This window comes from Melospiza melodia, chromosome 2 (assembly GCF_035770615.1).
Source record: "Melospiza melodia melodia isolate bMelMel2 chromosome 2, bMelMel2.pri, whole genome shotgun sequence".
In the NCBI taxonomy this organism is placed as follows: Eukaryota; Metazoa; Chordata; class Aves; order Passeriformes; family Passerellidae; genus Melospiza; species Melospiza melodia.
In genome coordinates, this window is record NC_086195.1 from 141,099,809 (window position 1) to 141,113,413 (window position 13,605).

The window sequence follows — 13,605 nt, forward strand, 5'->3', positions numbered from 1 at the left end:
GATCCCTTCGTCTGGACAGAACTGAGACCTGCAAACTGCTCCTCCAAGGACGGGCATCCAGCAATCACTGTGTCCTAGCAAAACAAAAACAAACCCTTTTGTGCCCATTTGCCAACTCTCTTGCTAAGATCAAGCCTTGTGGAAGCAGCAAACTTGTTTAAGAGTGGCTTTAATTAAAGCTTCTGCAGGCTGAACCCAGCCTGGAAATCCAGACTGGAAAGGGGTGCAAAGGTAAAGGCAGGAGTGCTGTTGTATGGATAAAGATTTGACTTTCAGGCACCAGCTAATGAAGACCAAGTGGTTTTGCTCACCTCATGCAGATTAGCTTGAAAGTTGATTTAAAATGCTTCTATCAGAGTTGTGACAAAAGGCCTGGAGGCATAACAGACATCTCTTACATATCAAATGTGAAGGAAACCTGAAAGGCTTTTTGATAAGTGAGTTTTACTGACAGACACAGAACAAAACTGGTATAAAAAGTAGTTCTCTGTGGCTGTAATTCTGCCAAGGCAGTACCACACCAGAAAATGTTCGCAAGAATTGAACTTCACTGTAACAGTACAAAAAAATCTCTGCTGAAGGAGTCCCCTTCCCTTAAATCTATGGCTATATTCCACTACATGACACATAGTGCCATGCGTCTGACGCCAGGCTTCCACCAAAGAAAGGACTCCAGTTCATCAGCACCATCACAGCCAAACTGCAAACAGCAGTAATGCATCTTGGATCTCTCTTATGTGCTACTGCAAATAAACTTACTTCAAATTACACTTAAAACAGGCTCCATTAGTTATCCCATTCACAAATGAAATACAGTGGGTATGTTCTATTTCAAAATTGAATGAATCTCAGGAGCCAAGAAGCTAACATGATGGCAAAGTTATCGGGCAAGCATCCTGAAGTTACACTACTAAACTTCCCATTAAAATACTGCAATATATTACTGGAAACAATATTGCGTGAATCTTATTTAAAGGGGGAAAAAAAGAATCAGTGTTGTTTAACTTGTTACGGTCCATCAATCCTTTCCAATCTCACACCAGAGACCTAATGGATACCAAATATGTATATTTTTAATAATTTTGATTTTAAAACCTTGAAATCTATGAGTAAGGTCTTTGTCTGGATTCTAGGATGTGACTAAAAGGGAAGACAACTGAACAACTTATTTTAAAGCACTCTCTCACATTAATTCAGTTAATGAACATTACTCTTCCTTCTTAGAAGATACTTTTTAAATTACCTTTAAAATATTTTGTCTAAAATGTATTCAAGACATTAGACGCAGATAATACAAAATGTTCGGCTTAAATAGTGAATTTCTGTGTTCTTAACACTCCTGTATTTAAATACAAGTACTCTTAGCTGCATGCATTGATACATTTTGAAAGTCATGCTAAGGATGACAAAATACCTGGCAAAACCTAATTTGTGCTTTTAATTTACAGCTGCACAATTTTTCTCTCTCAAATATTAAGTGCACTATCAAAGCTTTTTATAGGTATACATATACACTCAACTTATTGCCAATCTATCAGGATATTATAAATGTGATCACATTTCTCCTGCAAAAATATGCAAAGATTCTGTCTATAAGGACTCTATTTCATACATTTAGGAACATGACACTTGTAGCCCTTAAATATTTATAGACTAGACTTACTCCCACAAAATTGTAAACACAGGAAACACGTTGAGGCTTTGCATTAGTTTTATTCTATACATGTCATCTTGAGCAAATAAAAAGTCATAGCAGTATAAATTACTGAGAAAAACCCCAGCATAGTAAATAATTACAAAGCATATTAATAAAACAAAAACTTATAAAACATTTTTGAGTACATTGGTCACATACTGGTAAAATTTTTTTAAAAGCAAAAATCAAAAATGATACATGTGTCCACACACACAACACACAGTTCATATATAAGCATCAACATTTTAGTTTCTCAAATTTGTTACCACAGCAGTATTTAGCTTTATTTTTAATAAAGACTTCCATGATTTATTGTAGGAAAGAAGGAAAACAAAACTGTAATACAGTCCTAGAAATTGAAGCTGTAAAAAAGTAAGTCTGCAAAAGTAGAGCCTTTAAGCCAAAAACTTAAGTGGTAACAAAACTAGTGTTAGTAAAGTGGAGATTGCACATATAAATTTTTGTGCAACCTCCCCTCCACTTCGTATTGTGTTGTCTGAAAGGAAAATGACCAAATCCTGAGAATAATTCCACTGAATCATGTTCCACTATTAGAATACAACAGAAGTATTCTCATGCTGGTAGTCACATAGAAATTGTTTCCTTCTTTCTCTACACTAGCAAACATAGAGGAATAAACCTCTCCACCTATTCCAAACTTAGTATCCTTAAGACTGATTCCACTTTACTCTTTAAAAATCTTAATTATTTCATTTTAATATGGCAGATGTTTATGCAACTCCTTGCTGCAAGGGGTGCATGGTGAGGATTTCCAATATCAAAGTGCTGAACACATAACACACCACATTGTTTCAACATCTCAACTCCTTTGGTAAAACCACATTATTGATGACAGACCATAATATAAAATAACCAAATACTGCTTCTCCAAAAGACCCCCAAATGGGGGCTTCCTCCTGTCTGTCATTAAGTGGCAGAACAATGAACCTTTACAAATACACCACTGGTTGTCTCCCATGTAACAGTAAAAACATTTAAACAGGAATATAACAAATTGTAACCCTTCTTGTTTAGGTATAACTGGTATGTGATTTTCAACACATTACATGGAAGTGTTAAAGAAATCCTTAAAAACACAGAGTTTCTTCAGTTTGCAAGATGATATTTTACTATTATTGAGATTAAAAACTGAAGGAGATCATCTGCATACTGGTTGATTGGGTTTCCTATCAAAACTGATTATTTATTTAGTGCAAGTTTCCCACTATGTGAATTCTCCTGTTTGTTGTAGTAGACAAAACAGTATTCACTCTATATTTTTCCACAGAATTTATTACCTATGTCAAACTCAGTTAACAAAACAAATAAAACAACAGGTAAGAAAACCTCCAGATAGTTCAAATAGCATTATTTTGTATAAAATATATTTTTTTTCATTTTTTTTATCGTACCCTCTGCTTCAGATTGTCAGAAATATTCAATATGTAGTGTAATACCTAAGAAAAGGTATTGGTACTGTGAAAGAAATATAAGAGTCAAACACACTTTATTTTTATGCACTTGACTATCAGCTTTATAATGCTCCCTAGGTATCATTCCATTGGTAGCAGGAACTGAGCTCCACTCAAACTTTCAGCTTGTTTTATAAAAAGGTAGAAAAATATATTCAATATTTGTTTAACCTTTCTATATTCATCCTATCATACAGGAATCTTACAAAATGCTTTAGAATAATTTATTCCCTGAAAAAATACCAACACCTGCACAGCACCTGGAGAAAGGTCTCGGTGGGAATGTACAATCCAGTATTATGGGATCTTGAAGGTGTTTTTCTTCAGGTTTACAGCCATGTCTTTTCACAAGTAAACCAAATAAATCCTGAAGAAGAGCTGGTGATGTGGAAAGTAAATGATAAAGTCTGACCATTAAGCACAACAGGAGGAACTCCACGTTTAGTTGCCACATACTGATCAAATGTCACGTAAAAAATTTTCCTTCAAGGGTAAAAAAAAAATAGGATTTTTAATTTATGTTTTTTTAGAATTCTCTTTGTGCTCCAGTCAGGCAATGACATCATGGGTATCACTGTTGGGTCTTTGGCGTAGAGTCAGTGGAGGCAGAGGCTTCCCATAGAAATCTGTGGAAGAAATTCCAGAGCAGAAAAACACATCAATCTGTCACCCATCCCCTTTCTGGCTCAAAGAATGCTTACTAAATTACTTCCTTGATGAAAGCCAGGTATTCTGTGAGTTTAGAGCTAATTCCTCCAAGCAAACTTTCAAACCTAGTGCTAATTCATGTCTAGAGATGGACTGGCCAAACGAGGGTTTAATTACATTTTGGTATACATGCATCAGCATTTGCAAGATCAAGCCCAAAGGGGATCTGTAAACATCCCTAAAAATAGGAAAGGAGAAATTCAAAGTGTACAATAACACTGAAAAATGAAACACTGAATTTAGTATGTTTCCATATTAGACTGCATTACAACATAGTTTTAAATGACAGTAATACTGAGCAGAATCCAAAATTTTGGAACCATTTATGCATGGCATTTATCTTCCAAGGTAAAATAACTTTCTAAAGTATCTATTTCGGAAGGTTTAGATAAAATTGCAGCATTTCCTTTAGTCAATAAAGGAATTCAAAGTGGTAAAATGGTACAAGACAAAGTTCATAAGTACATCAGAAGACAGTAACAAGTGTTCTCAAACATTTGTAATGGATGTAAAGTAAAAAAACCATGCAGACTGAACATGCAAAGCACTTCACAAACAAAAAAATATGGAAGATGGTAAGAGGCAAGAGGTAGAAATCAAGAAAAAAAAAATAAAAGCAGCTTTTTGAAGCATTCAAATCTCAATTCTGTTTACACAGACCACCTCTTCCCCAAGAAAGCCTTGATGGCCTGCCAACACAAAATTCAGCTTTAATAAATAATTTTCCAAGAATATATCCCACTTGTCCTACAGATGCAATAACTTCTGTTAGAATTGTACTCCTGAGCTAAGATTAACAAAAAGCAAACAAACTGGACTATACTACTGCAAGAATATGTGGAGCTGTCTGTAGGACTGAGGTTTTAATTATCTTTACATTTGGTCAGCAAAATAAGAACATTTTTATGTTATTGTCATAAATATTTTTATTTCAATAGCACTAATTACAGCAGCAAGAAAACTGCAACAAATGATTCAAAGGTCAATGAAAATCTGTCCACTGGATGGTTTTATTCATCCAATTTTTGAGGTTTAGCAGAGCACTTCAGGACTGGAAAAGAATTTTGCCTCCTATAATGAAAGAGGTTTAACATTCTTGCAAATGTATCCTCCTCAATGACAATAAGCAGGCACTCATCACCTCATGTTGTGCCAAAATTATTAGCATGACTGGAAAAATTGCAGTCTTCAGTGAATATAAGTGTGTAATTACAAAGTTTGAATGTGTGAAAAAACTTTTAAACCCATCTTTGAATTTTGGGAAAACTTGGGGGAATTAAAAAAAAAAAAAAAATCAACACTGATTTATTTCTCTGCTGAAAGGACAAATGGGCAAGGCCAGGTGGCAAATTAAATCAGTGCAAGATGGACTTGGCAGTGCTGGATTCACAGTGGAACTCAAGGATCTTAAGGGTCCTTTCCAATCTCAGTAATTCTCTGATTCTATAGATCTCAAATTGACAGTTAAAACCCCACAGCTGCTTTAAGCAAATGAAATAAATAAATGATGTTTTTGGAAATCAGGACCTAACTAAAGGTGTGCCAGTGCTGGGCTATGAATGTGAAGAACTTTGCTCATTTATCAGTAGTGCTTTCCTAATAGCAGTTTTCTTGCTGGGATTTCCAAGTGTGAATCTTGTGAGTGGTTCAAAATTCCTGGAATTAAGAATGCATCTCCCAAAGAGTAGGCAATGCCTTGAATTCAGCTATAAATTCTGAGTCCTTCAAGTTTGCTCTTACACCTCTAGTCAAGAGATAATTCCCCTACCAACATATTTGCCATTTTCAGCTTCCAAAATTATTTAATAATTGTAATTATTTTACAAATCAACATCTAGCTTAAGCAAGTTTTTTCCTCTTTGTCCCACCCACACTCTTCCTACAGAATGCAACGCCTCCATTAGGCACAGATAAAAACTGAGTTCCTTTTCTTCCCCTCCCTACCTCTTCATCTGGCTTTCATTTCTTGTCACCTTCTCTCTATTTGCCTTTAAAAAAAAGAGCAAGATGGGTTTAGGATCAACATTACAAATAACATTTTAGGCACATGAGTTTCTTTCCTGTGAGAAATAAATAGTTTGGGTTTAGAAATCTTATTTCCTCTTCAGGCATCTTTTGGTTCGCTGGCAGAAAAGCTCCTTGTTCTTGTGTTCCAGATGTCTCCAAATTCACTTCTCGAAATTTGAAAAATAAAAACGTAATAAAAATGAAGAAGCTATCATCTCAAAAATGTACTATCAACATATGAAAAAGTCTTCCACAATCTTCCAAAAATAGAAAATAGTAATTATTAAAGCAAGAAATCAAGACTGCTTACTGCACCTTGATATTTCCAGTTAAAAATTATCATTTTAAATGCAGTATGCATTTGGACTCAAGTAACTGGCACCATTACTCTTTGTCACTTGATACTTTTTGGGTGCAAATAACTTCAGATTATTTACAACTTATAATATCCCATACTACTTTAAACTTTATGAGGAAATTGGAGAGAACTCATTGTTTTTCCTAATAAAAAAAATCAGACTTGAAAAAAATCAAAAAGATGCTTTCTACTAAGCAAAAGGGAAAGCTTTTGGTCAATGAAAGCTGGAATTTAGAAATGAAAAACAGACAAAGAATGAAATGAATGCAGAAGTGAATGGACAATGGAGAATGGTTTGAAAAGGTGCAAAGCTCCAAATACTTTCAATTACCAGGATGATGTGTTTCACCAAGAGGCTCAAGTTTTCCAAGTCTATTAAGTTTGGGAGTTCCCCATCCAACTACAGGAAAACAAAAACTGTCAGAGCATTCTGTGACTGCACTGGACTATTCTGAGCTGTACAGACCCCACATCTCCCTGGGAGAAATCAAAGCATTTAGAAATGCCCAAGCTATGCACTACATTGCATCCATGGTGAAGAATAATGAAATACTTCAAAAAATAAAATGCTTAATCTTAAAAATATTGCTATTTTTAATCACTTCAGTGAGTCATCAAGTTTCTGGCTCTTTTTTTGGGAAAATAATGTTTTCTCCATGGAACAGGCCAAATTTATACTGCTGGAAGTTCACATCATAAAGTGGGAAACTGCATTAAAGATTTTCTAGAGAGGAAGGTTTCATACAGCTCTTGTCTGTATGAAAACCAGTCCCATTTCATCCTTCACAAATGAGACTTGTAAAGGATTACCAACTACAAATTGAGACATGAATTACTGTTTTTACACTTACCTGGTGGAAGGGCTGCTGGTGGTGTAGGATTCTTGGGAAGAGAGTCCTCTGCATTAACAGGTTCTACTCTGTGACCCCTTTTTAATTTTGGTTTTTTACTTTTTTTCTTATTGTTATCTACATCCAACAGAAAAAAAAAAAAAACCAAAACATTATATATCCTACAGTTATATTCAGGTAATATCCTACATAAGATTCTAATACAATTGTTGAGGAGATACATCAGAGCTTTCAGTCCAGACTTAGACATAAAATTATGGGAAATGTAAATCACACAACATTTTGCTACAGAAAATAAACTGTGGGCATAAAGTATATGCAAAATCTAGGTTTCCATAAAGAAATTCAACTTAGATAACCTACTCCTGCATTTTTGTGTTTCCAATAGATGACACCATTGGTCTGTGGTATCATGACAAATAACATGGACAGAAGGAAGAAGCACGTGAAAAATCCCATGAAATGATTTAAAAGGCAGCAGTTTTACCTGAGTCAAGGCATTCTGAGGCTTGTTGGTCACTCTCTTCTGCATGCTGCAAAAGCTGGGCAGTTGTAGAGTTGGACCCTTCCAGCCTGCTGTCATTTGTGTTTTGGCTACTGCTACTTGATAAGTGGTCCTGCTCTGCTTGGGATTTCAAGACAATTGTAGCCTTTTCAGTCTCCAACTTTTGTCTCTTCTTCTCCTTTTCCAGCTGTTTTTCATTCTAACAAAAAAAGGACAAGAATTTTTTAAAATTACTTCTAATGCTGTAAACTGACTAGTAGGAGAGAAAAGTTATTAAAAATGAAAATATTCCCCAAATATCTTACATTTAGCATAGAATTCATTTTCAAATAGATGAAGAAATTAAATTGCCAATATCCTATCCAGAGGAAAGGAGAGGGAATTATAAAACAAAAGGATCTTTAGAGGAAAGGAGAGGGAATTATAATACAAAAGGATCTTTAGATTTATTGCCTGTTTTCTTGTTTTATTTTTGATCCTATTAAAAATAAACCCAAAACAACCTTCTACTTTCTTTCTCCTCAATTACTTTTTTTTAATGTGTGAGTTAAAAAAAAAAAACAAAACAGATGCACAGAGCCTAATTCTCCAGAAAATGCTCCCCCAGTTTGGATAAATACCTATTGTGGCATACAGCCTCCATGACAGGCTGCTTCACAATTCTGTGTCACTAAATCACCATCTCTGCAATGTTCCCACCTGCACCTTTATTTTCTTGCTTTTGATGTTATTACTAAATGGATTATTGTGCATGTAGCTGCCCTGACATGTTCTGTGGATATGGGTGCTTTTGTCTTGGAAAAAAGCAAATGTTTGAATTACTTGCTGGAAAAGTTTAGGTGTTTCTTTAGATTGTGTTATCTCCAGGCAACTGAATTAAAAAAAAAATATGAACTCAGAGATGTAGTTAAAGGAAACTTTAACATGAATGTGGTTTTCATATTTCAAAATTAATTAAAAACTCTCAAGAGTCTATTTTCAACTGAAAAGAGGTTATGCTAACAAATCTGAATAAATTAAGAAGTCAGGAAGATTTGATATGGTGCACCACATCACTAAAACACCTTAGAAGAAACTAATAGACCTTGAATATTTTCCACTTCTGAATACCAGGAGTTTAATTAGGAAATGTTTTCAGTCATGTGTTTACATTTATTTTACTGTGTCTACAAAACTTTTGTTCCCTAATCAATAATAGAGGTTTTCTTATCACTAAAACATTGATTCAATGCACAGAAAACACAGCTGCCAAGATTAAAGTAAGAATTTAAAAAGTGCTGTGCAGACAGAACTAGAACAACTTTTTCAAATGACCATTTTTCTTATTCCCTCTCAGACATTTGTTAGTGTATAACTTAACAGACACAGATTTCCACATGTTCTCCTACCTCAGAAATTACAGCAGATATAGGCTGGAAGGGGTTCCCACATTTCCCAGGCTCAGGGTCTTCCTCCTCAGGTGCATTTCCTTCCTCTTTTTCCCTTTAGCATTGTTGTTGCGTTTGTGTTGTTTCAGTGGTTTTGGTGTTTGGTTTTGGGGGTGTTTTTTGGAGCAAGGGGAAGGGAAAAAAGAAGAATGAATAAATAATTATGAATAAGCTATAAATTTTACAGAGAACAATGTCAGCCCTCCCCACTACACCTCTCAGTGTGGCATAAACCCAACACAATCCAACGTGGTCAGAAGGCTTTGTGTGTGGCAGATTAGGAGCTCACCAATTTTTTAGAAATTTGTGAAATATATATGAAGATCATGTCAAGTTGCAGCTGTTTAAAATGTACTTTAGTAATTTACTTGCTTATTTAAACCAAAGCAGCCAAAATACAGTCTAAGATACTTCCCATCTACTTCTCACAGTAACTGAGCCTCAAATTCTCTGCCTATATAAGGCAGAGGAGAGGACAGGGGTGCTCAGCAAATATTTTAAGAATGCCCCTGTAAAATGATTCACATCAGCTCTTCACAGGCACCATAGCAGGTTGCTAAAGACCAGAAAGGGATTTGAAGGGGAGTAATAAATCAGTTATCCTGCTTTCCCTCACTGCATCATCTTTAGTTCCTTCATGCCTCACCTGTTGGATATCCTGAAGTTTACTAATCATAGTCTTATATAAATTTTCATATCTAGTCTTTGATATTCACATACGGGTTAGAGAGTCTAACTCAATACTTTATTTTAGAAGATAACTTCAGATTAAATCACAGGAATTATTTTTTAGGTCAGCCTTCTGTGAAGTTATATTAGTAAGGCCAAATTTATCCCACAACTACCTTGCAATTCTCATTCACAGTACATTTCCAGCATGCAGCAAATCAAATAAAGGAAATGAAGAGGCAAAAACTTCAAGAAAGACTCTTGGCTTGTGAGCTTTAAATCCTGGACATCCTGGTTCCCATAAGATCTATGCACAGGAATGACCCAAATGTCTCAGAGAAGGGAGGAAGGGATGGAGTGGGGATGACAGAAAATACCTCTGCTCCCGTATCCTCCTGACTCGCTCAGCTCGTTCCAGTTTCTTCTGCTCCTCAAGTGCCTTCTGCTCTGTAGTGTCTCTCTGGATACGCTCACTTAAGGCATCAAAATCTTTTGCTATGATATGGAGAAGCCAAAATAATCCCTTTTTGATTGATTTGTCAATTTTTTTCCCACAGCCCATGATCGCTGAGCAAGGCTCCTGTAAATATAGGGAAAAGGAGGGAAAAACTTGCAGTTCAGAACACATTCCTTGACTGGAAACAAGAATTTAGCTGAACAATTACTGTTGACTGTGAAGCTTGTAAAGCACTGAGAACATTATGGGTTAGTCCATGCTAGATTTATCTATATGGAAAAATCTGAGATGGAAGAGAATCAGCTTTGCTTCAGTTCATGAAAAAAAGTTCAACATGTTCATAAGCACCTCAAGGGTAAATAAAATCTCCTGTGAATTTGACAGAAAAGTTGTCAAACCAATTTTTTACATCAGAACAGACACTGCAATTCAATTGGAGTAATACTTTTTGTCATTATACTCTCAGCAGCAAGTGAGAGAAACATGATCTAGGCAAATCTGTTGAAAGAGAAATACAAACCTCATTGAGAAAATAGTTCTGAAATAGTTCTGAGAACACATCTGGTAAGAAAACATTGAAGGACCAAGAGTGCCTCTCTTGAGATTAAAGCACTTCAGGGAGATATGACAATAGCCTTCAAAAACATAAGGTGAAACTGCAAATAGGAAAAAAATAATTTCCTCTTAATTTTTTATGTCAGGAGGAGAAGTAAAATAGGCTTTAATTGGGAGAAAAGAGGCAGGGCTTGACTCAAGCTTGGAACATGGAAACAATACTCTCTCAGAATCTCCTGAGAGCTGTTTTCCAGATTGTTTTGGAACACTGTATGTGTCTTTTAAAACATTCTCTGAATAACAACTGAATAGAACCAGCACTGTGTATGACATGTAGAGATGATATTTCACACTGATCATGTTCAGGATTTGTGCTTATGAAGATTAAAAGAGCCTCTCCAATGCCAACATCTGAAAAACTCTCAGTGTTCTCTCCATCTGACAAGGATTTAAATGGCACCACAGTTAGATATGGAATGTCAAATTTGCAACAGAAAAAAACCAACTGACCAGTTATGTTTAAATTGAGGCTCAAATATGAGTCCTTTTCACTATGGAACCCTGCAATACCCTGTAGCAGAACCTACTCAGGAAGGAGATGTATAGAAGATGTACACAACTTGTTTCCCTCAGAAAACTGAGATCAAATACTGACCAGCACTGGGGCAATGCTCTTCTTAGTTTCCACCAAAATTATTGTTGCTGCAGTTTGGTTACAAAATATAAAAATTTAGAAAAATGGAATATACAGACATATTAAATAAGAAAAAGAGGAAGGTCATTCTCATTGACACTGTCCAACAGCAAGATAAATTACTCCTTCCTTTTGCTTTAATACTTTGTGGTGAAATTTAAAGATCTAGTGGAAAACTAACTACAAGAAGAAACAAAAGTTTTTTTGGTCATTGCCTAACTTTGCGTCTTGTTTCCCAATGCCTCTGTTTAAACTGACCCCAGGAGCTCTCCTACTGAAGGAATTTGGGACCATGTTTATCTTTGAAGAGCCTGGTACAGAAGGTGTCCATTAGAGTATGAAACACTCTTCAGAGTGTGTGATCTGGTGTCTTTCCTAATTACACATAAAATATAAATAGAGAACAAGAACAGCATGTCAGAAATTAAGCAATTCAGATGCATTGGAATACACTAGTATCTTTCAGGTCATCTTTTACTGAATATTTTTCAAGAAAATATTTTTGGCACAGAAGGTCCTTGGAAAAAAAAACAAGGATGAACTTGAAAATTTAATTTTTATGATTGCTATATGTGCATAGTGCAAAGCTCACTAACAGAAGAAAAACACTCAGATAATCATGACATAATAAACAGAGCTATGCCCTGCTCTAACTCAGCTATTAGAGAAAAGAATAGCAGTATGTAGTGCTCTGTGAATTTTGCAAATCTCCCTAATGAATTAAAATTATTTTTTAATTTTAAAATCCAAAGCTTAAATGGTTTTGCAAAACTGCCTTCTTATCTTGGTTAATAACACCATACCCTCGTTATCTTCCAAAATGTTGTTTATTGCCATCAGGAAAAGATTGTGGAAGTAAAGCCCTATCTAAGACATTGGGAGATTAAAACAAAGGCCTAAAGCAAAACTTCAGGGATATAAAGAAAAACTTTGGATATATTAGCTGAAATATTGACCAATATTAAGCAGCTTTCATAAAAGCCTTCTGGTTTTGGCTCCCCCCACAATGACTTCTGCTAGGTTTTTTCTTAACAGGACAATGAATAATACATCTAAATTTCAGTTTTATGCCATGTAGGCTGATTTCCTACCTTAATGGGAGCTTTACACAGATATGAGAAAACACAGCATCTTAAAATCTACTTACAATTTGACAGAGACACTTGTGTTCATTAACCAGCCTTTCCAGAGATAAGGACTCGATCACATCTGCTTCTGACAGAGCTCCTTCTCTGTCCTGCTTATTTGCCAGCCTGGAGGGAAGATCAAAAGAAACACTCAGCATCCTGCAACAAGAGAGGCTCTCACATCTCCAAAAGCTGAGCTGGTGACAAAACTAGGAGGAAGACTGAGAAAGAAAAGATGAAATTCCTTGTTTCAGCTTTAATCATTTCTTCTACTCAATAAGCATGTTCATCTATGCACTATTTTAATCTGATACTAATGTCAGATAATCACCAAGGTGCTTAGTAATAAATTAATATTATTTCTAGAGAAAGCAATTATATTTACAGTTAAGAAAATGGACATAAAAGACCATACTGCTTCACATCTTGGAGTCTCTGAAGGAAAGTTCACAGTTTTGCAGCTTCCCAAACTGAGCATTTCCCTGTTTAAAAGTGCTTCAGGATCATCTCAGCTCTTCCTGCTACCCAGCATTTCTCTCTCATGCTTAACAACATTTTGAACTTGCTCTTCCTGAGTAAAACTTAAAAGTGTAGAGGGAAGAAATTGCATGAATGGCTCTAAAGAACCTATATTATTAAATAGAGGAAAGCAAAAGACTCCCACATAAATCACAAAATAAGTATTCCGTAAGATGAAGATCATTGTCTTGTCACATTTCCTGTAGGAAACAGGACTCTAGAAGACAGACATTCATTTAGGAGTATAAAATTACAATCCAACCTTATTTTGTACTTTCTATAACATTAATAATCCAAGCTGAGAGTGCTGCAGAGCATTAGTAAATATGAAATTTGTACTTGCTTCTCTCTAATAAAGGAGTTCCACTACAATAATGTTCCTCTGAAATTTAGCAACATTTCAATGACATGAGAACTCTGATTCAATTTTCTGGATAAGAAGACAAATACTTGGCATCCATGAGCTCGGGGGCAGAAGGTCTTAGAACCAGACATCACAGCCTTCCTCCTGAAACTTCACGTCATTTTCATGAACTCAAATAGCTTTTAGGGATCTTAGG

General features: G+C 35.5%; 1 protein-coding gene across 5 annotated transcripts in view; it reads right to left on the minus strand.

Moving 5' to 3' along the window:
* Positions 1-1,693: 1,693 nt before the first annotated feature.
* The window catches only part of ARL13B (ADP ribosylation factor like GTPase 13B), a 30,431-nt gene continuing 18,519 nt past the window's right edge, over positions 1,694-13,605 (minus strand). For 2 of the 5 annotated variants that reach the window (XM_063150206.1, XM_063150209.1), the window contains exons 4-10: positions 12,547-12,652; positions 10,071-10,273; positions 8,986-9,079; positions 7,580-7,796; positions 7,093-7,209; positions 6,573-6,641; positions 1,694-3,794 (exon numbers count right to left, since the gene is read on the minus strand). In XM_063150206.1, coding sequence (XP_063006276.1) covers positions 3,718-3,794; positions 6,573-6,641; positions 7,093-7,209; positions 7,580-7,796; positions 8,986-9,079; positions 10,071-10,273; positions 12,547-12,652 — 883 coding nt within the window. In that variant the 3' untranslated portion in view covers positions 1,694-3,717. Of the gene's footprint in view, positions 3,795-5,820; positions 5,865-6,572; positions 6,642-7,092; positions 7,210-7,579; positions 7,797-8,985; positions 9,080-10,070; positions 10,274-12,546; positions 12,653-13,605 lie in introns of all 5 variants that reach the window. The other 3 variants (XM_063150207.1, XM_063150210.1, XM_063150208.1) reach the window with 3 other exon arrangements.